Source organism: Nycticebus coucang, chromosome 10 (assembly GCF_027406575.1).
Source record: "Nycticebus coucang isolate mNycCou1 chromosome 10, mNycCou1.pri, whole genome shotgun sequence".
Lineage (NCBI taxonomy): Eukaryota > Metazoa > Chordata > Mammalia > Primates > Lorisidae > Nycticebus > Nycticebus coucang.
In genome coordinates, this window is record NC_069789.1 from 98,645,544 (window position 1) to 98,672,655 (window position 27,112).

A 27,112-nucleotide genomic window follows, 5' to 3' on the forward strand; every position below is an offset into this window, starting at 1 on the left:
AATGCATAATATTTATGCTGTTTCATTTTTACATTTTAGCTCATTTACTAAGATCAGCAATCAACTCTGAACCTCTGATTCCCCTGAAAAAGTAGAAAATGAATCCCGCTGCTCAACCTCTTCTTTCTTTACTCTCCTCTCTTGATCACAGATAGTCTCCATAATATTCATGAAACATCATTGAAAAAGTGAATCAGGGCTCGGCGCCCGTAGCACAGTGGTTACAGTGCCAGCCACATACACTGAGGGTGGCGGGTTCGAACCCAGCCCGGGCCAACCAAAAATAATTGCAATAAAAAAATAGCTGGGCGTTGTGGCTGGCACCTGTAGTCCCAGCTATTGGGAGGCTGAGGCAAGAATTTGAGGTTGCTGTGAGCTGTGACACCATGGCACTCTATGGAAGGTGACATAGTAAGACTCTGTCTCAAAAAAAGAAAAGAAAAGTGAATCAGGGATGTCTGTATAGCACCTCCTCTGTCATATGGCAGGATAAACACACGGGTAACATACACAATAACACTTCCCATGGTTTTCAGCATATAGTAAGTGCTCAAGAAATGTTTTATTTTCAATATGGAATTCACTGAACTGAAGGCAATTACGAAAGAACACAAAAAGTAGTGCAGTGAACATAAAGTGACTAAAGGAGACGCCTCTCACATTCCTATGCCGACATCACGAGGGCCCTTCTACTACCTCCCTCCCCCAGCAGCAGAAGGAAACTCCTGGACCAAACTATGTGATGGTTTCTATATACAGCGAAATTGTTGAATAAGAGTTCTAGGTTGGTTTTTTTTTTTTTACATTCAGTGTTAAATGGTTTCATTCTGATTTATGTTTTACTTTACCCCTCTTTAATGTGAAGGCTGTATTTCCATTCACGGTAAAAGGACACAGTGGCACATTTTATGAACAGTCCTCTGCACTAGAATACATAATCAACTTGCCCCATCTGTTTCACAGAATGATACACATAAAAGAGCTGCCTTTCCATTTACCACTGTAGGAGTCAGAAGGGGCTGGACTGCTCCTGACTCTACTCATAAATGGCTGAGTTCAGATGCTCCTCAACTCTTTAATCCAGGGGTTCTCAACCTTCCTAATGCCCTGATCCTTTAATACAGTTCCTTATGTCGTGGTGACCCCAACCATAAAATTATTTTCGTTGCTACTTCATAACTGTAATTTTGCTACTGTTATGAATCGTAATGTAAATATCTGATATGCAGGATGTATTTTCATTGTTACAAAGGGGTCCCAACCCACAGGTTGAGAACTGCTGCTTTAACCTCTCCCTTCTTGACCAGTGAAGTCTACCTTTAGAGGATTCTGTATCAGAACCTTATTAGGGGGGGCAATTGCTTGAAAGTGGCTATGGGGCAAGTGGTGCCTGGCTGGGGCTATCCCTCCCCCATCTGCTCTCTGCACAGCTGTGTCAGCTTCTGCCTTCCAGACCTACCCTTGGTCATCCCACCTTCCGGCCTTCTAGGCAAGAAAACTACTTTTGCCTGCCACGTGCTAGGCAAGAACGCAAGAACCAAACGTGCTAGGACTTAATAGTTAATAAACCACATGTGAACTCAAGAGAGAGCACTCTGGTAAAAACAAGCTTTAAAAAGAACCCTTTCCAGAAATTTTATGAATACTTGTCTTTGAGTCTCCTAGGTCACACCAAAGCTGCTGCCCACATCTCATGATCACAAACGGGTCTTTGAAAACCAAAGAAGGGGTTTAAAGATTGAAGACTGTGAGGTGCAAAGAACAAACAAGTTCAAGAATCTTTTTGAGTTCCTAAATCTGGCCATTCTCTGGAATTTACTAAATTTTTCTTAAAGCATCATTATGCCACATTAATCCTGTACAAATGTGGTTTAGTTTTACATAAGTTCCTGAAAGTGCCACATCGATCAAAACTTTTTGTCCATAAGCCATTTTCTATTAGCAGCCCCAAACCATGTGTGGCCTCTTAGTTGTCAAGACTAGGCTAGATATGGTTGCTTTGTTGTTTTCAAAGCTGGAAAGGAATATCTAACCTCAAAGTGGCTCTCAGCTGCAGATAGAGAGCACTAAAGCTCATGGGAGTGCCAGTGCCAATTACAGGCAATTTCGTGAAAATAGGGCTGGAAAGAAAGCTGTCGTAGAACTGTATGCCACTTACCTTTGCCACACACAGCAATGATTCTTTAAACACCTATCTTTTCATGTTGACATAGCTCCCTCTCTCCCACCCTAGCCCAAAGTCAAGATGCAATGAACAGCTGTTCCCCGTATCAGTTGATACTAATGTGGTTATCAACCCTACACCTACCAGGTGTCAATATGTGATGAATTGCAGCAATGGTCATGAAATTAACACTACAGTCTCAGCGAGCATGGGTTGTATCATCCAATGCAGATAAAAGCCTGCAGTGGTAGCTTTAGGAAGATGGAAATCAAAAGGCTGACTTCTATACTTACTGGCCAAAAGAAAAATTACAATCATGATTTTGTTTTCTTCTGTCCAAGAACTAACCAGGCCCAACCTGGCTTAGCTTCTGAGATGAGATGACAGGGTGCATGTTCAAGGTGGCGTGGCTTTAGACTGTGGCTTTATTTTCTGTTCTCCTGCTTAGTGACCTTGCTGTAGGTTGATCCTATAAGCTTTGGGCATCTTTTAAGTGCTATCCACCTGTAAAGAATGATTATTAGCCTTGTTCTTTAGCTGATTTAATAAATAATCGTGGGCACTGTTCTGAATTTCATTGTTCTACAAAAAGTGATTTCACAACTATGGAGATAATTGAAGAAGTCAACAGAAGCAAGGGAAGTGCAGAGTATAGGCACAAAGTGCAAGATGAAGGTGATGATGATGGTAATGACAATAAGAAGTCGAGAAAAAAGGGGGCACATGTCTCGTAATCAAGTTTATTAGTCTACCAGCTCTCCACTCCACCATGGTTACTGCCCTCCCCCCCCCCCACTATATTCTTGACACTCGGGGTTTACCTGACAAGTGCTTCTGATCCCAGAGAAGTGAAATCTATGAAGTTAGTGGCAGGACAGCTCACAGATTTACAATTCTCATCTATCACAGCAATAAAACACAGCACCCTTACCTTGACCTTAACTTCCATAGAATCGCAACAAAAATAGAACTGAATGTCCTATTTCTTTAATTTTTTTTTTTTTTTGGGGGGGGGATTTTAGTGAAAGATTTAGCTTATATACACATCAAATCATTTCAATCTATGGAATTTACAATGCTGAAGCATGAAAATATTTATATTTGGACTTCTATATATAATAAGATCCAAGGTATTAAAGCTTTGAAGTGTTAGATAAGTTGGGCTTTTGTCAAAAAGGTTATTTAGTGGCCTTGATTATATAATTTGACTGAGACAGTGCCATGGAAATCAGAACATTATTCATTATGAGGAAAGTTTAGTTTCAAAGCAGGTGTGACTTTCCACGTTGACAGTGCATACTGCATTGTATAGTTGCCAGTAGATGGCTGGGTTTTTCCTACGACTCTGCTTGTCCATGAAACATAGTACCATCGAGAAAAGAAGGATGAGTTATAATCTCAGTGCTGTCAGTAACCAGAGGAGTGAGCGTGAAAAAGTTAATTCAACTTTCTCAGTATTGATCTTCTCATCCATAAACAGAGAGATTTGGACTAGATGAGTTCTGAGACCAACGGTCTCTATACTTTGCCTTCCCAACTCAACCCAAAGCTATAAAAAACGGCTCTATTTAAGGACCTTCCTATCTTTCACCTCTTAAACTTGACCAAGCAAATGACTATGTGCTGGCACATGGCTGTCATCATCATTTGAAATCCATTGCAAACTCTATAGGACGGTTAAACTTCACAGATGTGGCCCCCAATTTAATGGTGACAGCATTAGAGGAGGAAATGAATTCCAACCCAAACCAATCAAGCTGTGATTACAGGCAAAATTATTTCAAGGAGGTGCCCGTGAAGATAATGGGGAGATTCCTGTGGCTCACGTTAATCACCAACACTTCACGCACTGATACGCTAATAAGTACAGTCACTCTTAATCAAGGCAGACAGCCACATGTTCCTGGAGCTAGGAGGAAATGACAGGAGGGTGACATCCAGTCCACCGGAGAGGGCAAGAGACAAGAGGTTTCTTGCCTTGCAAATGAATATTATCATTATATCCCCCCAAGGAGAGGAAACAGAATGCCCACATTATTAGGAAATGTCTTCACTAAGAAGCTAGGAAAAGACACACACCCATCCTTTCCTTCTAGCACAACCCTGAAGAGTGCTAGGATCCCTCTGCCACAGTCCTGCCCAGTCATGCAGAATTTGTTCCTTAAAGATCAGATCACTTACATACCACAGGCAGCATTCCTGAGATGCCTTTCATGATTTGAAGGCTAGAGAAACTCAAGTCCAGAGAGGCTCATGTGTCTTTTACATTCGTGTAACAAGTCTTAGTGGCCAAAATCTTGGACTGGGAGGCCTCAGTGGCACCACTGATTCACTGTGTGAGTGAGAGTCATTTGCTTGCCTGGGCCCTTTCTGTCCCCAACTATAAAATGGTGTCAATATTGACCACACAAGGATACTAGGAGGATAAAGGAAAAACTGTATCAAAGTGGTTTGGGCTGTTCGGAGTTAAGGAGCTCTCCATACCCACAATGATTACAGTAGAACCCAGTTACAAATTGGTCTTGGAAAACAAGGTGATTCCCTCATTTTGCAACTTCCTAATGACCCAAGGGCAATAGTGTGACAGACTGGTTAAGAGCTTGAGCTCCAGAGTCAGACTTTCTGGGTTCAGTTCTGATTCCACTACTTATGAGTCATTACCCAAATTATGTACCCTAAGCTCCATTTTCTCACTTACAAAAGAGCACAAGAGTACCTACCTCACAGGGCAACGGGAATGAAATAAGACAATTCATGTAGAGAGCTTAGAATAGTCCCATGCACACAGCAAGTAATCAAAACCAGTTAGATATTATTCTTCAGTTTAATGTAAGGCTAGAACTTAGATAACCTAGAGTCATAGAAGAATAACAGGTTCCATGAAGATTCCTAGAAAATGTTGCCATCTAGCCTCTAGTGAAAGCCAATTGAAAAGAATCAGCTACAGGTTAAAAGTCCTCAGGCTGGGAACCACACTGGCTGTACGTGTGACTGAAGGAAGAGGCACAGGTATGAAATAACGGGCACAGGGAGTAAGCTATGGGGAGGCCCTCACCCAGGAAAGCTAAGAGGGTTGACCCATACTCTCAACCAACAGGAGAAGAAGCCCTTTCTCCAGGCTGAACTGTAAGGTGAGGGTGACACCAGCATTTGGGGCCTGTCATGAGAAACACACCATGGCTACACACACAGGGGACATGGCATGATGTGAAACAGCAGCAACCAAAGTTCTGACATGGCAAGGAGCTCAGAGGAAGCTTCTTCCATACCAGGGCCCTGGAGAACACCCAGGCCTGCTGGCTTCCAGGCAGGAGCTCTCCCTACTGATTTCCGGCAATCCAGAAACGTCTCTGTGAGACAAACATTTGCTCAGTCTATAGTCCTTTCCCTTCACCTCTTAAGTATTCCCATGATTTGTCAGTTAAAACTCCTTCCCCATACTGTTATCTCCCAAAACCAGAAATGCTTTACAAAAAAGTAAACCGCCATGTTTGGAAGCTAAGCAGGACGGCAAACAAAACCTCACAGGCGTGTTCCCCAACTCTCCCCCATTCAGCCTCCTTTGGTAAACAATTATTTCTCTCTCCCACCTATAGTTTGGCAGTGGCAGTGCCACCTACTGGCAACTATACAATGAAGTGGGAAACTGGCCTTCCCACCTATAGTTTGGCAGCCATGGGGCTCACGGCCCAGGCTGACTGGAAAGACTTCCCTTAGCCACACAGCCAGAGGCCGGTAAAGGGCCTGAGGACCTACCCAGCAAAGAGCTACAGTCTCAGCAGGTGAGGGTGAAAGGAACACTGGAGGCAGAAGAGCCAGGGGGCTATGAGACTAGGAAGAATTTGACGTGACAGGGAACCAGATGACCACTCCCACTGAGAAAGCAGCTGTGCTTCACTTCAAGATCAGAGTTCAAGTGGGCAATGCCCTGAGACTCAGGTTTCGGCAGAAGAATGGGATTGCCCCTACTATGTCTGATGCTCCATTAGACCCGATGGCAGAGCAAGTACAATACAATGGCCTCCTTTATCTAGGCTTCTTGTTGAAGATTCTTTTTGTTCTGCATGTTTCCCTGAGTCTAGCCAGTGCCTATTCATGGGAACTTGGGCAAGTCATTTAAAATCCCTCTGAGCCTCAATTTCTCCTTTGTTAAAATGGGGATAAAAATGACCTGTCTTATATTTTTTACTTATGTGATATAAGGATAAAATAACTATCAAAGCACTTGGTAAATAATAATGTGTTATTTATAACTTTAATAAATTCCAAGGTCCATGTGGTCTGTTTTATGTACAAAATTAAAGTAAGAAACACAAATACTTAACATGAATTAAAAAGGAATTCCAGTCTTTGGATGCATCTGTCCAAGAATATTACAGATCCATCTGTAAATTTCCATTCTGTCCTTCCCAGATGCCCTACACCTCAAAAATACAGAGAGGCTCTCAGTCTCCCAAACCCTAAGCCCCAGCTTGTATGGCTTTTCTTTTTCTTCATCTTCCTACTCTTTTCCTTTCAGATCTATAATGTGCAGCTCAGCTTAGCCTCACCTACATTTTTCTCTCCACTGTACTATTATCTTGAAGATGAAGTGTGGCAACTTACCTTTTATTCCCCTCCCCTCTTTCCAGCTCTAGCACTTTCCATCCAATTTCATGATTTGCATTTTTAAAGTCTGGGAACAGGGTGGGTAAAAGTACAAATCTCATTATAGGAAGAGGCTAAGTCACGAGTGGAGCATGACTCATATCAGCAAATGTTTTGGCCCTACTGTGTATTGTTCTTACTAGCCCTACTTGACAAGGGACCAACAAATCTACCCCAGATGCCTTAGGACGTAAGATATCACGTAACATCAAAGGAGAAACAGGAAGGGGGCTGAGTCCTCCTAGGAAGCCAGGCTTAGTAGTTTGTCTCTAGAGCAACCTCTAGAAGTATAAACAGTGCTTCCCAAAATCTTTTCTGCAGAAAAATAGTTCCCAGGATATTAACACACATTATATAGAAAAAATATGGTTCCCTGGCCACATGCGTTTGAGAAATGCTGGGGTAAGCAAAGGTAAAGAAGTTTCTTTACCTTCGGGACTTCTCAGCAATTTAAATCAAGTAGCTTTAACAAGGAATATTTTGGATGATAGATGTTTTCCAGAATACATTTTAGGAAATGCTCACTTTGCCTGTCTTCTTCATTTTATAGACAAGGAAAATGACACGTGCATAACACCACTTAGGGTTCCAGTGGAGAGGAAGAGCTAGGCCCTATTTACTTAACCCCAGCTTCGTGTGACAGACCCCTGGTGGAATGATAGAAAGGTTGCCTCTGTGAAACTGTACAAGCTGCAAGTACGGTTGTATGAAGTATCAAGTATGAAGGTCGCCATATCAAAATAATCACTCAGGACAACCAATATCACACGCGACATCTAAACAGATTCCATGCGCCATATTTTGTAGCCCCCTGATCAATATGCAGAATTACGATGAAGGATCACCTTAGTAAATGGCCATGCTTTCTTCCTACCACAGGCTGAGGTGAGCATCCTTCCTGGTGTTGTCACTGCCTGCTCCTGTTCAGAGCACTTACCCAGTAGATGAACCCTGTCCAACAGTCTGTATTATCACTAAGTACAAAGTTTAGATCAAACTAAAAGAGAATTTCATTACACAGGAGCAATGAGAGAGAATTGAGATAGTTCTCTCGTCTGGAGTTATAAAAGTCACACCTCCTCAAGGAGGAGATGGGCCAATATCAGGGATACTCTGGGACAATCAGAGGAAAAATTATAGGTGACCAATGACTGCCCCCTTACCTTCTTCTTGGATTTAAAGACGTTACACCTAAAGACGTTGCTGGCACCATCTCGAGCAATATAGCTGAAGATCTTCAAGTCTTGGGAATCATGAGAGACGTAGAAGATTCTAGAAAAAAAGCAATAGGAAAATGCATTGAAAATGGCATTAGGTTCAAATCTCCCAGCAGGATATCTCTGTTTAAGGATACTCTGAGACACAGCTCATTCAAGCCAAGTTGTCAGACAAAATCTTCCTATGAGACGCAAAAGCCACAATTCAGGAGGCTCCTTCAACAGACTCCACACACACTCCTGAGAGTGAATTCCAGATGAGAGTGGGCATGGGACCCATACAAATACCAGTCATCTCCTGAGGGGGCCCACCTGTCCCGGTAACCATCCCATCCTTATCAGCAATAAACCTGCTCTTCATCCAGAGAAATGTGCACAATTTTCTGATGCCAGTTGGAGGACCAGCAATATTATCATAGGTCCCTTGGTGATGGGGCTCCCACTTCCCATCCCTCTCTGCTGGGAATGTTTTCCATGTATTCATTCCATGATTCCACCAATACCACTGAGTGCATGCTGTGGGCCGGGCACTATCCCAGCAGCTGGGGACACAGCAAGGAACAGAACAAAGTCCCTGAGCTCGCTGAGCTTACGTGTAGGTGATGTCAAAAAAAGAACAGAAAATCAATGCTATGAGGAGAAATAAGGCAGAATAAAAAATGGAGTGCAATGGGGACTGCTATTTTAGAGTAGCCAGAAAGGTCTCACAGACAGGCAGAGATCTGCATGATGTGGAGGTCAGTCACAGAGATACCTGGGCAAAAACATTGCCAGAAGTGGGACAGCAAGTTCACAAGCCCTGGTTCCAGTGGAGTGAATGTTGTCAGTGACAGGGTCACAGAAGCAGCCAGAAGTGAAAATGTGGACGGCCTTGAAGGCCAGGGCTTATATGCCAAGTGAGATGAAGCATCAGAGGCTTCTGAGCAGAGGACTGTCTTCCTCACGCAGAAACCAAAGCATCATTCTGGCTGCCTGGGGTGGAGAGTGGTAGAACAAGGGCAGAGGCAGAAAGGCAGGCTGGGAAAGCGGGAAATTATAAGAAAGGCCCTAGTGGCTGAGCCTGAAATGGACAGGGGATCACCAGAAGCCCCAGGTCTGCCTGCTGTCAGCACGGGGTAAGGAAGGGTGGCTGTACTGGATACAGTGGTGGAACCAGTTTTGGACAATCCAAGGAGAGCATTGCTCTTGGCGACTACCTCTGAGGTCACATCATTTCCACAAAATATTTTCTCCACAATAACAATGTGAGAAAGTTTCATTCAAGGATTTAACATCCCTGGTTTATTTTACTATAAGTCAGTCCTGTGTAGCAGAAAGAAAATGGGATTTAGAGTCTAAATTTACCTATAATGCTGCTAACCTACTGCAAGATAAGCTGTATAACCAGTTACAGAGGTTCAGTTTTGTCATCTGTAAAATGGGACAATTAATAGTAACTCCCTGCAAGATTACTGAGAAGATGGAATATTTAGTAAAGCGACTTCTTTCTCTCTCCATACTGAGGCAGCCTCTAAATTGTCTAATTGAGATTCTCACCACAGAATTCCAAGCAGCCTGGGAGAGACATTTTAAAAAAGTGGCCACAGAGAGAACAATACAGGGAAGGAACCCAAGTTTACCTTGGGGACCACAATTTTTGCTAAACTCTGCTAGAAGTCATGTCAGTACATCTCACATCTACCAACTCTAAACGATGCTATAATAGAGGTTATTATGCTTGTTTAATGTGGCTTCCAAGAAAGTTAATCTAATATTATCAGGCCCACGGAGTCCCCAGCCCTTCTAATGATGCCAAATTGTCTTCTTAACATCGTAGGGACAAGCCAACTTTGTACCTTGGCATCTCCTGCCTGAGCTCCTGGCCCATCTGGCCAGCCCTTCTGGACATCCCCTCCTGAACAGCTTCGAAGCTTCTCAAATTCATCACATACTCAACTGATCTCATCATCTTCCCTGTAATTTTCCAAGCAAATGTGGCTGCCTTTCTCCCAAGCCTCTTGATGAGATGATATCCTATCTACTTAAGCCAGAAATCGGGGTGACTTTCCTTGATGCCTTCCTCCAATGCTCCCCAATACACATCATTCATGGCCAAGTTCTCTGCAGCCTCCCTCCCTAAAAAGTCTCTGGTATATATTTTTCTCTTTAACTCCATGGTACCACCTTAGTTCTCATTTTTCACCTAGATTTTTACATCCTCCAAATAAGTGTCTCTCTGCTTTCTAGCTCCATTTACTGCCAGTCCACTTTTTTTTTTTTAAACAGTCTTACTTTGTTGCCCAGGCGAGAGTGCCATGATGTCGTAGCTCACAGCAACCTCAAACTCTTGGGCTCAAGCAATCCCCTTGCCTTAGCCTTCCAAGTAGCTAGGACTACTTGCCACAACACCTGGACAGTTTTTCTATTTTTAGTAAACATGGGGTCTCACTCTTGCTCAGGCTGGTCTTGAACCTCTGAGCTCAAGCAATCCTCCCACCTTGGCCTCCCAGAGTGCTAGGATTACAGGCATGAACCATCAAGCCCAGCTCTCAACCAGTAAAGTTATATTTTCATAAATAAATTATATCCCGTCTTCTCCTTTTAAGGCTTCCTAATGCCTTAAAGGTAAATGCAAAACTTCCTAGCATGGAATATCTACCTTTCTGCTGTCATCTCTCCACAGAGTCCTGACCTATATAGGCCTGCAGAACTAGCTGCATTTATCTTTCTGCCTTGGCATCGTCTGAGACTTGCTTCAGAGTGGATTCTCTTCCCTTCAGCAGTCTGAACTGCTAACCCCTCTTGGGCATGTATCTCACAGTATGATGTGTTCCTTGAAGGAACAAGGAACATACCTTGGCACCCTCTGATGAGTATATGGGAGGTTCCTGATACCTGCTTAGGAATGAGGGGGGCACTCTGCCCTCATTAATAACACCTCTAGTGCAGTCTCCCTGGCTATTCGTTTTCCCCACAGGAAGCCAAGTCCAGTTAGTTCAGATGTATGACACAGAAAACATCTTTGATTTTTGTTTTTAACTTACTCTTATGTAATACCCTAAGGACTGGGAACTGGATTTAAAACAGATTTGAATGAATTGCAGATTTGAATGCAAACTGGCATGCCTACAAGACACAGAGCTATGGAAGGCACAACGGGACCTAGCAGGCTAAGGTTAACTTAACCTCAACAAACCAAAACTGATGAGAGCCCACATGTGGACATCATAGCTGCTTGCTTGGGACTGGGGCTTTCTGGAGACTGCTCTTCCATGTCTGAGCCCACAGGACAGAGGGAAATGAAGCACATCGGGAAAAGCTAAGCTACCAAGGAAGCTGCAGATAACAGAGACAAAACCAAGCATTCCTCTGAACCACCAGAGAAAACCTCTGGAAAAGTAAGCAGCACTGTGTGAAAAATTCAAAAGACTGAAAACAGAGCCAACCTGCTGCTGGAGACCGGCTGCATACAGTTGGGGAAATCTAGCCGACGGACAGCTGCCCTTGGAAATGACTCCCTAAGCGTCCCAGCCCAGGCAATTCTCGTGGGTCCTTAGTGGTGCTTCACTAAGAAACCAGCACCAGGAGGTATAGGAAGGAACGCACCCCTGACCCCGGCACCCCCAGGATGCCGGTGTGCGTTTTTCTCTCTCCCCAGCCCAACCCTAGAGCATGAACACAGCGTCACACTCCTCTCCCCAGTGCGCAGTTATTTCCCCATGCCTCTTATTAACACTTTAAATACAATCTTTAGATACCATTATCTGTCATCTCAGTCATTTTTCCCTCTATTACCACTTCAGTCTGATTATTGTTTCCCTCCCATAGTATGCACACGGCTCTTTATCACTCCAGCTAGTTTTTCTTTCATTAGAAGTTATTTCAACTTCCATCTTCATTCCTCACCGCGGCCGTGCTTGGCTGGGTAATTACCATCCTGAAGATTGCTATTTGGCAAAAAGGAATGATACTAAACTCATGAAACAGTGCACACCGTCCCTGGTGGAACTGGATTCCTTATGTCACAGATTTGCTTCCATGGACATCTGAGGTGTTGGGACACACTGTCCAGGACTTGCATGTCACCACGACTGGGCAGTAACTGGCAGATCCACATGGTCTGGAAGAAGAATCCACTCTGAACCAAGACCTCTAGGGACAGTCAAATTCACCTCTTCATGCAGGCATAGAAATGCAAACCTAGGAGCTGATTTCTAAGGTTTCTTCAAGGAAAACAATCATACAAATGTCTAAATGGTTGTTACAAAGATCTACTGGGTACCTAGAATAAGGAATAAACAATCAAAAGTCTAGTTGAGGCACCCTCATGGCCTATCTTAACAGTTAATTTATGTTTTAATTTCACAGCTGTTAAGAAGTTCTTTCTCATGTACCACTGAAATCTCCCCAGCTTTACTTAAATCAACCACAAACCATCACACAGCACTTTCTAAATGCCAAGCACAGGGATAATTAATTTCCCCTTGTTCAGTACTTGACAGGCAAGCAAAAACCAGGCCAGTGTCCCTCACAAAACCACCATACAAAAATCCTTTCATATACGTCAAAGGCTTTAATTTCTTTCCAACAATCATAATTTCTTCAAAATAGCTGTCACCTGCTGATGGCTGTCAATAACCAAGTCTGTTTACACAGGCTGCCAATTCTTTTTCCTGTGTGTCTGTGTTATCTGAGTTCACGCATGCAGCTTGCTCACATTTGGGGGGTTGAAACCATCCACCCCACTTTGTAGGATCCTCAGGCTTCCTGAAGCCTCTTGCTCAGAAATCCAACTTCCCTCCCAGCACCAGAAAGAAGAGGAAAAAACCAACACACTGTAAATCGTAGGGTCTGGTATATGCAAGGGGAATCTCACCTAGAAAACTGCAGATTCCTCTTGTCCTTTCTTTATGAACAATTCATCCTCTTGCTTTCAAGGCAATGAATCAACTTTCCTTGAGTGTCATGGAGACAGGCATTAGGCATAAATCTTCCCAGTGCAAAGTCAATCATAAAGGTTCACACCCTTCCTTGTCTAATGCCCTGGTAAACACAGAGACTCCTGTGATTTGGGGGAATGACAGAAGGCCCGAGAGAATAGAGCCACAAGGCCTCAGGGTGCAGCTTCTCTACTTTCTAAGCCCCCGAATCTCAGTTTTTTCAGCTGCAAAATGGGATAAGAGGTGGCTCAGGATTGTTATGCAAATCAAATGAAATAATTTATACAGAGTTTATGGCACATAGTAGGTACTCAAAAAAGTCTTTACTAAAGTGATCCAATAAGAATATGGTATCATCTGCCAACCTTTGCTTAAGCACTTTACATGTAAAAACTCATTTTATCTTTACAACCACCATGAGGTGGTAGGTACTATTACTATCTCCATTCTACAGATGAGGAAACAGAAGTGAGTCAACTTTCCAACCTCTAGTGACACCCTAGGGGTCACGTGGCTAGCAGGTATCTGTATTAGTTTCTCTGAATTCAGATTATCATAATCTTAATCACTTAAGACAACAAAAATTTAATCTCTCAAAGTTCAGGAGGCCAGAGTTAGATTTTAGTGGGACATGAGAAAGAACTTTTTTTTTTTTTTTGAGACAGAGTCTCACTATGTCGCCCTCGGTAGAGTGCCGTGGCCTCACACAGCTCACAGCAACCTCAAACTCTTGGTCTTAAGCAATTCTCTTGCCTCAGCCTCCCAAGTAGCTGGGACTACAGGCACCCACCACAATGTCTGGCTATGTTTTTGTTAGTGTTGTCATTGTTGTTTAGCGGGCCCGACCTGGGTTCGAACCCACCAGCCCCAGTGTATGTGGCCGGCACCGTAACCACTGAGCTATGGGTGCTGAGTAAGAAAGAACTTCTTTTTTGTTTTTGTTGTATGAGACAGAGTCCTGAGCAGAATGCAATGGATCACAGTTCACTGCAACCTCAGACTTGGGCTGTGGGCATCCTGCTGCCTCAGCCTCTAGAAGCTGCTGGGATTATAGGGACTCCCTGTGGCACCTGGCTGGGTTTTCCATTTTTTAGGAGTCAGGGTCTCACTCTCTCTCAGGCAAGTCACAAACTCCTGAGCTCAAGCAATTCTCCCTCCTCAGCCTCCCACAGTGCTGCAATTACAGGCGTTGAGCCACCATGCCCAGTAAGAAAGAACTTCTTAACAGTAAAACATAAATTAACTGCTGAGACAGGCCAAGAGGGTGCCCTTAGCTAGACTGTCTCAAGGCTGGTTCCTTCCAGAGGCCTTAAAGGAGAATCCATTCCACGCCTCTCTCCTATCTTCCGGTGGCTGCTGGCAATCCTTAGCATTCTTTGGCTTGTAGCTGCATCACTCCCATCTGCTGCCTCTGTCTTCATGTGGCATTCTTCCCTGTCTCTCCCACATCTCTGTGTCCAGATTTCCCCTATCGTATAAAGACACCAGTCATTGAATTCAGGGTCCGCCCTAATATAATATGACCTCATGTTAATTCCATCTGCAAAGTACCTATTTCCAAATAAGGCCACAATTCACGTGTATGGAATTTAGGACTTAAACATACCTTTTAGAGGAACACAATTTAACTCATTATAGTGTCTGAGCCAGAATTTGAACTCCCAGAATCTTAACCAAATTCTTAAAACTTCTACATCATCTGCTTAGCTGATTAATAACTGTCAACAAATCATTTGAACACTGACTTGCCATTACCTGCATTATCCCTGTTCTCTCTATACCCAGGCTAGAAATGGGTCCTGTGATGCATTAATGCCACCCAGGAAACCTAGCTTCTCTTATTCCAGCTCTTTCTCCAAGGCCTTGATGCCTCCATAGATGTCTATATGGTCAAAAAATTCATTCTGTCATTGGTAAGATTTTCGGGGCACACTTGGGTTCCAGGACATGCTGGGTTTCTTTGTTATCCCTGACTGTCCACCTTTCATCCAAGTTTCTTCAAATCTACCAACCCACAAATAAGCAAATATTGGTCCTTCCAAGGCAGCTAAGGTCCCACTTCAGGTTCTAGTGATTCAGACCATAACTGGCTCTGCACCAGACTCTAACTGCACACCCCTCATGTCACCTGCTCAGCCGGTAAGGGTCCCCTGTGCCATGATGGGAAAGGCGTGCTGGCGGGGCCCAGCTGGCAGACGCAGATACCTTCTTTCCCCTGTTCCTCTGACCTGCCTGCCTGATGCTACAAACGAGGAGGAGGTGGTCTGGGCCCGAACCATGCTTTCTCCCAGAACCTGAGCACAAGACAACAGGTCAGTACCTGGGGCTGGTGTTTCCAAGTATCAACAACTCTAATTTTTCCCTGTCCCCTTCTAGGACAATGTCCAAGACATTCTAATTGAGCCTGAAATGACTCCTCACTCATGATCCAGTGTCTTTTTCTTTAACTCTAAGGAATGTGTACTTTTACTTCCAAGCCATTAACAGACCTTAAAGTGGAAAAAAAGAACTGACGCATATTTGATCTTACTTTGATTTCCAATCATCTTTAAAGAGTCTTGTATCTTTACTTTGGACATTTGGAGAAGGGGTGGTTGGAAGTCTTGAGGTGGCACGTCAGAGGGCAGACAAATGTGAGGCAAAGGTTGTGAAGAAAGATGGTCCCTGCTTGAGGCTTCTTAGTATTTTTGTTTGCTGCATGTCAGAGCTCCCTTTTCTCATCAGCTCCGTCTCCCCAACACCCAGAAGCAGGTGTTGGGGTGGTTCAACCTGACCTTTAAGAAATGCACATCTTACTCTGTGTCGCTACAGCAGAGTCCCCCAGGATCCGGAGTGGCATGTGCTTCAGAGCCTGCCTGAGGAGCTCAGATGTGCTGATAAAGTGAGGCAAGTGCAGAGGAGAACGGGGTGCGAAGGAATATGGAGGTGGCAGCAGCCACCTGCCGTGGGAATCGGGAGAAGCACATAGGGAGCTGCCACCTCAGCTGCATCTTGGAGAATCTGTGGGAGGCGGCAGGATTACAGGCTCGGAAGCAGATTGATGGGGCCTGGCAGGAAGCAGATAACTTGAGCACTCCAAGGAGTTTAATTCGGGACTATTCCCAAAGGCGAGGACAGTGTAGGGAAACCACAGAGGACAGGGAGGCTCCCCAAGACCAGAGGGGCAGGGCAGTAAGCAGTTTCCAGAACCGAGAGAGGAAGAACTGTGTGCCATGGGGCAGGTCTACACAGGCTGGCCTCCCTGGGCACAGAGCACAGTGCAGAGGGCTGCAACTGGATCTGGGGCACAACAGGATGCCACTATCATGGAGCCACAGAGCCAGAAGATGAGGAGATTCCTTGTTACAGAATGTGCATGTGCAAAGGCCTAGAGTCACGAGATGGTACATTGTGACTGGGTATAGGGAGCACAGGGTACACAGAGGGGCTGCTAGGAGATGGGGACAGAGGGGCTCAGGGCCGACTGTTAGGGGCCCAGCTGCAGGGCCAAGAGTTCTCTACATGGGCTCAGGGCAAACGCAGGGAGTTCTGGGGGACTCCGATTTACCGACACAGAGTAAGACCAGCCAGTGGTCATGGTGGCATGGGGGACAGAGTGGAGGAGGACAGGAGTGCAGGGAAGGGCAGCAGAGAGGCTACTGCAATGTGGACTGTTCAGGGAAGAGACAGCTCCACTCCCCTAGGGGAGCCTTTCAACACACAGTTTTAGTTGTCTCATCTACAAACACGGGCGCTGCTGTAAGAATCAGGGTTTGGTAAGTCAGTGGGGGCACCTGGGCACGGGCAGGGTGAACGACGCACAGCAGAGTGGTGCAGGGCACAGTCCGAGCCCCAGTCCCATCAGCCCTCAGTGCAGGCGAGAAGTGCTGAAGGCCTGAGCAAGGCATGGTGGGTGTCACCGGCAGGACATGGACTCCAGAGCCCTCTCTCTGAGGATGAGGAGGAGGCAGGACAGGATTCAGAGCTGAGTAATGGGTGGGACTTGGTGGGCAGACAGAGCATTAATTGGGACAAGGGCCCAGAGGGAAGAGAAGGCCGAGGGGACAGGCACGGAAGAAGAAGACTGTGGTTCTGGACCCATCAACTTTGAAGAGTCAAAAGCAGATGGATTTGCCTCTAAGACAATTGCAGACGAGGTGTCAGAAGGGAGAAGCGCAGACTTGAGAGTCATGGAGGGGGTGCCGAGCCCTTGGGAAATGTGAGACCCCCTGAGGAGCAAGAACGGGGAGGAGGGGCTCATGGAGAGAGTCCCTGAATGGTGTGTACAGAGCGCAGGGCAGGGACATCAGCAAAATAATAGGAACTAGAAAAAGACAAGGAGATGGGAGGAGCAAGAGGAAGCCATCATGGAAGTTGAGAGAGGGAGGAGTCCCAGAGAGATGGAAAGACCCACAGCAGTGAGTGCTTCAGAGTCTAAACGGGATGCGGACAGACAGGAAGCCAGGGACTCAGCAACTGAGACATCACCGAGGCCTTAGGAAGGACAGTCTCACAGGGGAGTTCGCAAAGCTCAGTTATACGCAGCTCAAAAGGGAGGGGGAGTTTTCAAAGTACAAACAACAAATGCAGCTACTCCAAAGAGTCTGGCAGTGAAAACACAAGATGGGACCTGAGGGGCATCTTCATAGGATGGCAAAACTAGAGCCTATTTTTAGGCCAGAAAATAACAAACAGACCAGGAAAATAAGGAACAAATAGCCTCGAGATCTGGGGAAATGAGGGCTCAAGGTTCAGAGACAGCAGAAGGCAGGGCCCAAGCAGAGGAGCTCACTCCAGATGCATGAGAGCACCGATTACACTAAGGTGGGAGCCAGTCCTACCCTGGATTGTCCCCCTCTCCCCTTCTTAAATAGCATTTTATTGGCCTTTCTGAAGTAACTGAGCCTTTCCCTGGTAGACAGCTGTTTTGATGTAAACATGAATGAGGCTGGTTAAGGCAAGAGGTTGGTATAATTTTTAGTGTAGGGTCCTGATAAAAAGCAAAGGCTACTTTTTTGCCCAGACCTGCATCTTACCTGTCCCTTACTTACTTCTCCTTTCCTAAGAGTGGGGACAATTATCAGTAATGCAACATGGATCAAAAAGGAAGCATGAGAAATCAGAAATATTTTCTTAGGAAGGAAATGCATATGAATTCACCCTGGCTGTCATGAGGGATGGAGCTCACGTAAATACACAGAGCTGGAAGGATGTGGAAGCCTGGCCAGGGGCTCTCTTGGGACCTGGTTCATGAGCTCTTGCCGTTTCTCTTTTATACTTAGCTTGTCAAATTTCTTTTCATCAGCTGAGGTGTCTGACAGGCTTAATTGTTTCCTTAGGGATTTGTCCCTCCCACCAGTGAACAAAGGCAGTTGGGAGGAATCTGGATTTAGCTTTTTTGCTGAGGAGATTCTTCTTATACACATATATACACACCCAAAATAGATGTATGTATATGCATATGTGTATATTTGTGTGTGTATGGCAACATGTACACACATACATGTTTCTAACAGTGTTGAAGTACGGGGATAGACCATGGCCCGGAGCTTGGCCAGCTGCTCTGACTCTGGAAGGAAATGTACCTGCGGTACCTCCCCTCTCTAACAGTCAGGACCATCTCAACAATTAATCACGTGCTAAAGGGAGACCTTGAGCTCACGTGAAGATCACATCCACAGGGGCTGCCATTCTGAGGTGGTTCTTATTCAACCCCTCTCAAAAAATAATCCTTCTATTGGGTCATTAGTAAAAATAAGATGAATACATTCATCATTTACAATGGTTTCGTTTCTCCCATCCACTTTCTGATAATTATGAATTATCAGTAAAAACTGCAACAAATGGGATAAGAGAGGAAGTCAAAGGTCAAGACAAACCACATACATGAAGTTAATCAGTCCTTAAAGCAAAGAGCTAACTGTACAGCAGCAACAGGACCAGGCTGCATCCCTGGCTGCCTTCATGGAGCAGGTGTGCATTTTCAAAGGCAGCTTTGCTTAGTGGTTAATCGAGAGGTAACTTCTTGTTTCTCAAGGTTATCAACGGGAAGGCCACCTTTTTAGTAATGATGTGTGTGCTACCCATTCGCTCCTGTTAGGACACACATTCTGATATTCTAAAGTTAACCTTTTCTTGTCACTCTCCCCAGAAATCATGCTCAACTCATGTTTGCAGATGGGTTGGTTCACGCATCCAATTCAGTCCTGGATAAAAGGATACAGAATGAATGTGCCCACTTCTTGGGAATTTTGCAAAGTTTTAAGAAATCAATTAATGTAACAAATATATATTGAGCACTAGTATTTGCAAGATAGTGGCCAACGAGCCCCAAAGATAGTAAGACACAGTTCTTTTTTTTTTTTTTTTGGTTGCAGTTTGGCCGGGGCTGGGTTTGAACCCGCCACCCTCGGCATATGGGGCCGGCGCCTTACTGACTGAGCCACAGGCGCCGCCCAAGACACAGTTCTTAATAAAAAGATACAAGACAGATAAATAACTATGACAAACTTCAGGGATATTATAGCCTCAGCAGTCCAAAGGAGAAACAGAAATTAGATCTCCTCTGTGAGGGTGGGAATAAAATCAGGAAAGAATTCTGGTATTTAAAATAAACCTTGAAAGATAAATAAGAATTTGACAGACAGACATGTTAAGTCAAATACAGAGGATTTCTCCATTAATCATGGCTGGATGTGACTTCTGCCAGCAACTGTAATTCCTCAGGAGCCAGGTCCCATATATCCTAATAAAGGGTGTGGAGACTTGCAGATAACCTAGGTTTTCCCATCCCACCCCACCTCCCAGTCATCTCTAACTCTATGGTTTGAGGTCAGCCACCAGGAAGCACAGAAACCTAGGCTCACATGTGGTTACGCTCCCAGGGGTGTGGCTTCACCACCTTGCCTCCCATCTGTGTCCAGATAAAATGAGGAACCCACGGAGAGCTTACGCAGCCAGGCTAGAGGACAGGGGCACTGTGACACAGTGTTTAGACCGTTGAGGACAAAATGCCCAAGTAGCCACTGTGGGATGAGCTGTGGGATGAGCTATGACACTGTTCTACCACCACCCCGGAGGGTATCTGCTATTAATAAAGGATGATCAGGCAGAGGCTACAGCTCCAAGTCAGGTACAGTCTTTCTTTATTTGCCTTTGGGGGTAATGTTGGTCACACAGTGGCCCTTTCCTGGGCCATTACAAGGTCCCTACATGTCAGTGTGAAATACAGACCCTATGCCCACATCCCCATAATCTGTGTCATTTCAAGAACACGGAGGTACCATAAGGGCTCCTCCTCCACAAATCCTCTCCTCTTTAATAATCTGAAACTCACCAACGAGAGACTGGTTTTGAATAATGATTCCCCTAACAAGACACAAACGACTCCTGGGCTAGTAAGTAAAATCTATTAATCATTCAAACATTAAATTATAAAGAAAGTTAGATTGGCTTGCCTTTTCTCCTCCTGTGTATACTTGAGAAGTAGAACAGCCAATGATAAACCTTCCCGGGTTTAGATGCAAATAGTCAAAGATGGTATACAGTGCTCATAAAAAAAATATATATATATCTTATCTCTGAACCTTACAGGACTACAGGGCCTGTGAATTCTCCTAAAATTCAAATTTTTGCAAGAATTTTTTTTTTTTTTTTTTTTTTAGGGGGAAGAAAATCCAGTTTTCATCAGATTCTCAAAGGTATTTGTATTCCAGAATAGGTCAATAGCATCTGATGGACACGCAGGGCGGCGCCTATTTGGTAGCAGAGTGAAGTCAAGGGAAGAAGTGTCCGTTTTACTTCACATGCATTTTCCCATCTAAGACCCTTCAATGCTTTGCACAAATTCTAAATCACTTCCCTTTATGCATTCAAGAAGGATACAATGGAGCACAGAGGAATGAAATTTGAAGCCAGCCAGTCATTTTGTAGCACAACCGGGACCAGCCTGATTTTCTTGTTCCCTGGTTACTTGTTCCACGGGGTATTTCTCTCCCCGGTAGACAGTATTTAATTATGTGAAATTTTCTAAAGTTGGCCTAATTTGATTTCTCATCATTATTAATATAAAAGATGCCCTCTCGGGCCAGTCCCAGAGAGACGGATCCAGAAGTTTCATTTTGATTGCTCTGACACTTGTTTTCGGTTTTCTGCCACGCACATGTCTACTCACTTTCCAGCGAGCTTTGTGCCTCACTTGGGCTGTGCTTCAAGCCACTAAGAAGGGCAGAAAAGGCCACCAAGGGAATAAGTGGGCTTATAGGAGCTTTTCTGAAATGAACGTCTTAATGCAGAAAGCAAGCAGATCAAGGCCGTCCTGGCTTCATCAGGAAGTGTTTGTTTAGTTGAGCACCTACTATGTCCTAAGGATCCTCCCAGGACTAGGGGTACAATATTGGCTAAAAAAGCAGGTATGGTCCTTGTCTCCACGGTGGTCATGCTTATAGTTACTATGACACAAATTTCCATTCTTTCACCATGACCGAATTAAAGATTGCCATGACTAAACTTCAAATCAAGTGGGACAGATGCCACCAAAGACAGAAAGAATAGAAAGATTACAAGAGCTTCAAGCTGAGGTTTCTGGGGCCTCTACTCCCTCCCTCATTTACTGGTCTAAATGGTCCGTACTTAACACAGCTCACAGACCACTTTCCGTGCATTTCTGTTGCTGTCACCCATTCTGGCCAGACCCAGATTCTCTCCCAATTACGGTCAGAGTACCAGGCATTCTCTCCTTGATGACACAGCCCACTTGGAGTTCACTGCAGTCCAAGCCAGACTATTTTCTTTTCTTTTATTTTTCTTTTTTAGAGACAGAGTCTCACTCAGTAGAACTGTGGCGTCACAGCTCACAGCAACCTCCAGCTCTTGGGCTTAGGTGATTCTCTTGCCTCAGCCTCCTGAGTAGCTGGGACTACAGGCACCCGCCACAATGCGCAGATATTTTTTTGTTGCAGTTTGGCTGGGGCCGGGTGTGAACCCACCACCCGTTGGTATATCGGGCAGCACTCTACTCACTGAGCCACAGGTGCCTCTCTAAGCCAGACTATTTTCTAAAATATCACTTTCACTTTGGAATTCTCACAGTCATCATGAAAAGACTCTAAGTACAGATATGGAAGGAAATTCTTGATATAATACTGAAAGAAAATAGGCTAATTATAGAAGTAAACACAGAATAATGTTAGACTTTGAATGAAGTATCTGAGTGCCTACACACTTGCATACAGAGTGGCATGAGAAGGAATCGGTGTTGACAGAAGAGCACTGATACTTTCCTTTATAAAAACTCTTCATCAGTTTACTTTCAGTAATAAGCATGTGTTACTCGGTCATTTAAAAACTTAAGCCTCAATCACATTCCCCTGAACATTTATCTGAAGACTGTGACAGAAAGTAGAAGTCACAGGGAGAACCTTGAGGACAAGCAATGCTCTACTTTCTTTGCATTTCCAGCACTTTCTGCAGAGCGGCATACAGTGACTTTGGGAAAAAAGGTATCAAGAAAAGGAAGAAGGAGAGGAGAAAAGAACGGTTTGGGACGTGTGTGCTAGTGTGGGCATGTGACTTAGAGCTAGGAGGCCCCAAATGATTTGTGCATCATCGATCCCTTGTTGGGGACTCACTTCCATTCTAGGAGTTTACTGAGACTCACTGAGCACCAGAGATGTTGTCTATCCTAGAAAGAGGAATAAAGACTATAAAGTAGAACTTGCCCTTAAAAAAAGGTAAAGAATATGTGTAACTGTGTCAGGTTCAAAGTAAACAAAAGAGAAGGAAAGAACAGAAATAAGAGAAACAAGAGAAGCGGCAGGTGGTGCTGCAGAGTGACGCAGAGGCACAGGGTGTGCTGGTGTGTTTGGAGATGTGGGGAACATGCACAGCAGACACAGAGGGGAATGTTTCTCCAAACACGTGGAAACCACTATCAACTGTGGGATGGTGGCCCTGACTGAGACAGTGCAGGGTCTTGGGAAGGAAAGGAGGGTTACCAGAGACAGGCTTGAATGGGGTTAGCAGTGCTGAAGCGAGGTTATTTCAGGATAGGACAGCCCTGACGTGTTCCTATGGAGAATCCATGAGGATGGAGAAGGAACACAGTTCAAAGTTCAAGGAGCTGAAGAAGCAAGCAAAGACAGGTCAGAACAGAGGGAGGGGACAGAAAGAGCTGGCAATGACACAAAGATGTTCTGAGGGAGGGGAGAACAGCTGAGCAATCTCACAGAGAAGGGAGCTCGCCTTGCAGGAAGTGCAGGTGCACAGACATGACGGACAGGCAGAAAAGGGTGGCAAGGGCATTAGGAGGGGCATTCCTACCAGGGTGACAAGGGATCACAGCGCAGCCTGGGAATTCGCGGAAGCCAGACAGCATAAATGATATTTCCTTCCCCTTCTTAGTTCATAAGGCCCTCCAAGCGTAAAATTGGGTAATTCCTACTCATGCATATGTATGAAAAGGCACTGTCAATGAAAGGTTTTGAAGCCAGAGGAAATAAAAACATCAACTCTGGGTGAAACATGACTCCTGACTAGAGTGAGGGACGCTCACATCTGCCAGATAGGGCAGCCCAGGAGTGACATAAGAAGTCAGGGAGAGAGCTGCAGGCTGGGCCGCCTCAGGACCTCTGGTTACCAGCCTTCCCAGTTCAGCAGAGGCCCCTCGAAACCCTCTCACAATGGAGACTGAAGGAGGAGAAGACTTTCATCCTTGCAGAAACAGTACGGGAAGGTACAGATGTTACCCTAGCACTTATGAATCACACAGAGGGCATGTGAGACATATGTGTGGCTCTGGCTCCCGGTCTGCACCTTCCTCCAGATACATTGTTTTGAGCCCCTTCCAGAGTCTAACAGGAATGGAGAGTGCACACCAGAGTTGGAGCTGGGAGCTGAGGCATGTGGAGGTTGGAGGAAAGGAAGGTGCAGGGTCAAGTCTGTCTGGGAGGTCTCTATCTGATTTTCCAGGGATAGCATGGATTTTGGAGAGTTATTTTTAAGAGTCTTTAAATACTGAGAGTACTCTTCGGCTCCACAAAGCAAGAGTGATTAATCGTTATAGCATCTACATTCTCTCATAACTGCGTGACTCTACCTGAATATCCCAGGTCAGGATGGCGTAAAATTAACCTTTTGACAAATAATGATGCTGAAAAACAATACATACTTTAAAAACTTTTGATCTTTATCCCTACAGGAACCTCTCCTCCTCAGTGGTAGCTTGGGGGGCATAGGAGTTAGGGGCATGAAATGGGAGGGACGGGAGGGAAGAATTATCACAAGGCACAAGGAAACTTTTCAGGGTGACAGATGTGTTCAACATCTTGACTGAGGTGACAGACTCACAAATGTATACATGTGTCACAACTTACCAATTATTCACTTTAGGAGTGTATTTTTTGTATTCCAATTATACTCAATAAAGCTGTTAAAAAATAAAATCAGCATCTTGTTTGGGATATGTAATGACTTTGGAGAAAGTCCTTTCTTTGAACCAGCAAAAGGGCAAGATTCAAACTTAGGACAGCATCCACAAAGAGGCCACATTTTTACAGATGCCAAAGAATAGAAACATTTGAAGAAAGGAAAAACTGTATTGAAATTGTAATACTTGGGCTGGGTGCTGTGGCTCATGCCTATAATGCTAGCACTCTGGGGGGTCGAAGCAAGTGTATTGCCTGAGCTCAGGAGTTCAAGACCAGCCTGAGCAAGAGCAAGACCCCGTCTTTAAAAAAAATACCCAGGTGTTGTGGCAGGATCTGTAGTCCCAGCTACTCAGGCAGCTAAACCAAGAGAATCACTTGAGCCCAAGAGTTTGAGGTTGCTGTGAGCTATGACACCATCATACTCAACCCCAGGGCAACTGAGTAAAATTCTGTCTAAAAAAAAAAAAAAAAAAGAATTGTAATATTCAAGTCACATTTGACTTTTACATTTATAAGAGATACAAGATACAATATACAAGATAACAAATGTTATCAATATATATTGTGTATTACAATTTTAATACAATTTTTTCCTTTCTTAAACTGTGTATACATTTTTCGGCCACCCTCTGTGTATAGTATCAGCATTAAAAAAAAGAAGAAAAGGAAAAAAAAAAACTAGGAAACTCTTCCTAACATGCAAATGACAGAGATCTGACCATTGACATTCTCCGAGCTAGGTTTTGATGCAATCTGTTTCCTAAAGCCTTTTCTCATACTCAAGTCAAAGGTAATTTATTATTCCCTCCGGTTGAAACACCATCACACTTATGTTAATTTCCATATATTTAATGTTAACTCAATGCATTTATCCATCCACCTATTGCACGTGTATTAAGTGCCTCATGTGAGCCAGACACAAGTTTGGTGCCAAATATATGCAGAAGTGAGGAGGGCATAGTTTTTCCCCTCAAGAGCCTCACAGTTTAGGGGTTTAAGACTGACATATTAACCAAAACAAAAAGGAACAGTAGCACTAGAGCAACCATTTCAAGAAACATTAAAAGGAACCACAGGAACACAGGGCAAGATTCTTATTTTTCCTCTTAAGAGGAAGAATCTTATTTTGTCAGACACACAGTGTTCTGTTCCATCCTCCATTTCTCTGCTAGACTAAAACTCCCAACAACAGGAGACTGTGACTCACCCACTTCACTCGTCTACTAAATTACCTGGCATGAGTATTTCACACCTGTGTATTTGGTTGAATGAATGGAGATTCCATTTCACAGGCATCTGCTCTTTGACTAGCAGGCAGGGCTACCACGCTGCCAACTGCACAGCCGAGTTCCAACCCTTATCAACTTCATCAAGAAAAGCATGGAAACAAAATCAAAACCTGAGTCCCCGAGTTCCTAAAGGACTCTAAGTCTCCTAGTGAAGAAAAACGCAAAACAAGAAGGGCTGAGGTGGGGGTTTGGTCTGCCGAGACACAGGACACAAGAATGGCTGCCATGATTCAGGTCCTGCTACGGTTCCCGGGACCATGGTTACCAGGACGGCCCTGGCTTTCTACATGTTACTGCTATTGGTATTCTTCTTGCCGAGGGAATACATAGGGATGGCAGCCACGTACTTTCTAGGGGAATCGTAAAGAAGGCAATTTCTGGGTGTATGTCAGTTCAACCTGCACAAACTGGGTGGCTTACAAACAACAGAAATTCATTTCTCTCAGTTCTGGAGGCTGGAAAGTCTAAGATTAAGGCACCAGCAGATTCAGTGCCTGGTGAGGGCCCACTTTCTGATTCATAGATGGCACTTTCTAGCTGTGTCTTTACATAGTGGAAAGATATCACCATGGGGCTAGCTCGCTCTTTGTAAGGCCACTAATCCCATCCCTGAGGGCTCCACCTAATCATCTTCAAAAGCCCCAACTCACAATACCATCACCTGAGGGTTAGGATTTCAACATATGAATTTGGGAGAAAAATAAAAACATTCAGATCATCGCACTGGAGATGGCATTTGTGAGTTTCTGCTCTTTCTTATGTTGTCACCAAGCCTTCTCTATGCTTAATTTCTGAAGGGGCAGAGAGGTGGTAGAGACAACTGTGGGAAACTGTGAGCAGAGGGTGATGGAAAAAAATACATTTCGATCAACACATATGCAATTATGGAATTTTAGTTAGGACAAAGCTAGCACAAACTGAAAATGTCTCCAATTACAATTCATGAGATTTGAATTGAGCAACAAGCAGAAATACTCCATCGCTCGTTAGCGCAACCCAGCATGGCCAGAATAATTTCCTTCTCTGTCTTAAAGATAAGGCAGGGTTGCTTGTCTTACTTATATCTAGCAGAAACATGTCTCAGAAGGGAACACAGTAGAAGTTTATTTAAATGCATCAGGACCCACCAGAGGACAGATGGCTCCAGGAGAGGGCAGAGGTCCTGAGGCTCGGGCAGTGCCCCAGCACCGGGCCAGGCTCTTACCTGTAGATGGGGTCCTGCATCACCAGCATCTTGCTTTCATCCCACGTCCACTCCTTTTTCTGCAATAAAAGAAGCTGTAAATGAATAAGTTAGGCTTGTCTTCAGCTACAGAACCAGGGCACACACTGAGCTAGTAACGCTTAAGCAAACATACACGTTCTGCTCCCAGCCTGCCTTTTCCCTCTAAGCAGCCTAGAGTTGACCTCTCCACAAGGACAAGTGGGAAATGTCAAGTGTCTGGTCTGATCAGTTCCTTCAGGCCCTTCA

The 27,112-nt window shown here is 44.5% G+C and overlaps 1 protein-coding gene across 10 annotated transcripts in view; it reads right to left on the minus strand.

Moving 5' to 3' along the window:
* Window positions 1–27,112, minus strand: part of NOS1AP (nitric oxide synthase 1 adaptor protein) — a 318,633-nt gene that overhangs the window by 59,506 nt on the left and 232,015 nt on the right. For 9 of the 10 annotated variants that reach the window (XR_008383255.1, XM_053607757.1, XM_053607762.1 and 6 more), the window contains 2 exons: window positions 26,846–26,919; window positions 7,975–8,083 (listed from right to left, as the gene is read on the minus strand). Coding sequence is in view for 9 of the 10 variants with exons in the window: in XM_053607757.1 (XP_053463732.1) it covers window positions 7,975–8,083; window positions 26,846–26,919 (183 nt within the window). In the remaining variant the exon portion in view is untranslated. The remainder of the gene's footprint in view (window positions 1–7,974; window positions 8,084–26,845; window positions 26,920–27,112) is intronic. The other variant, XM_053607758.1, reaches the window with a different exon arrangement.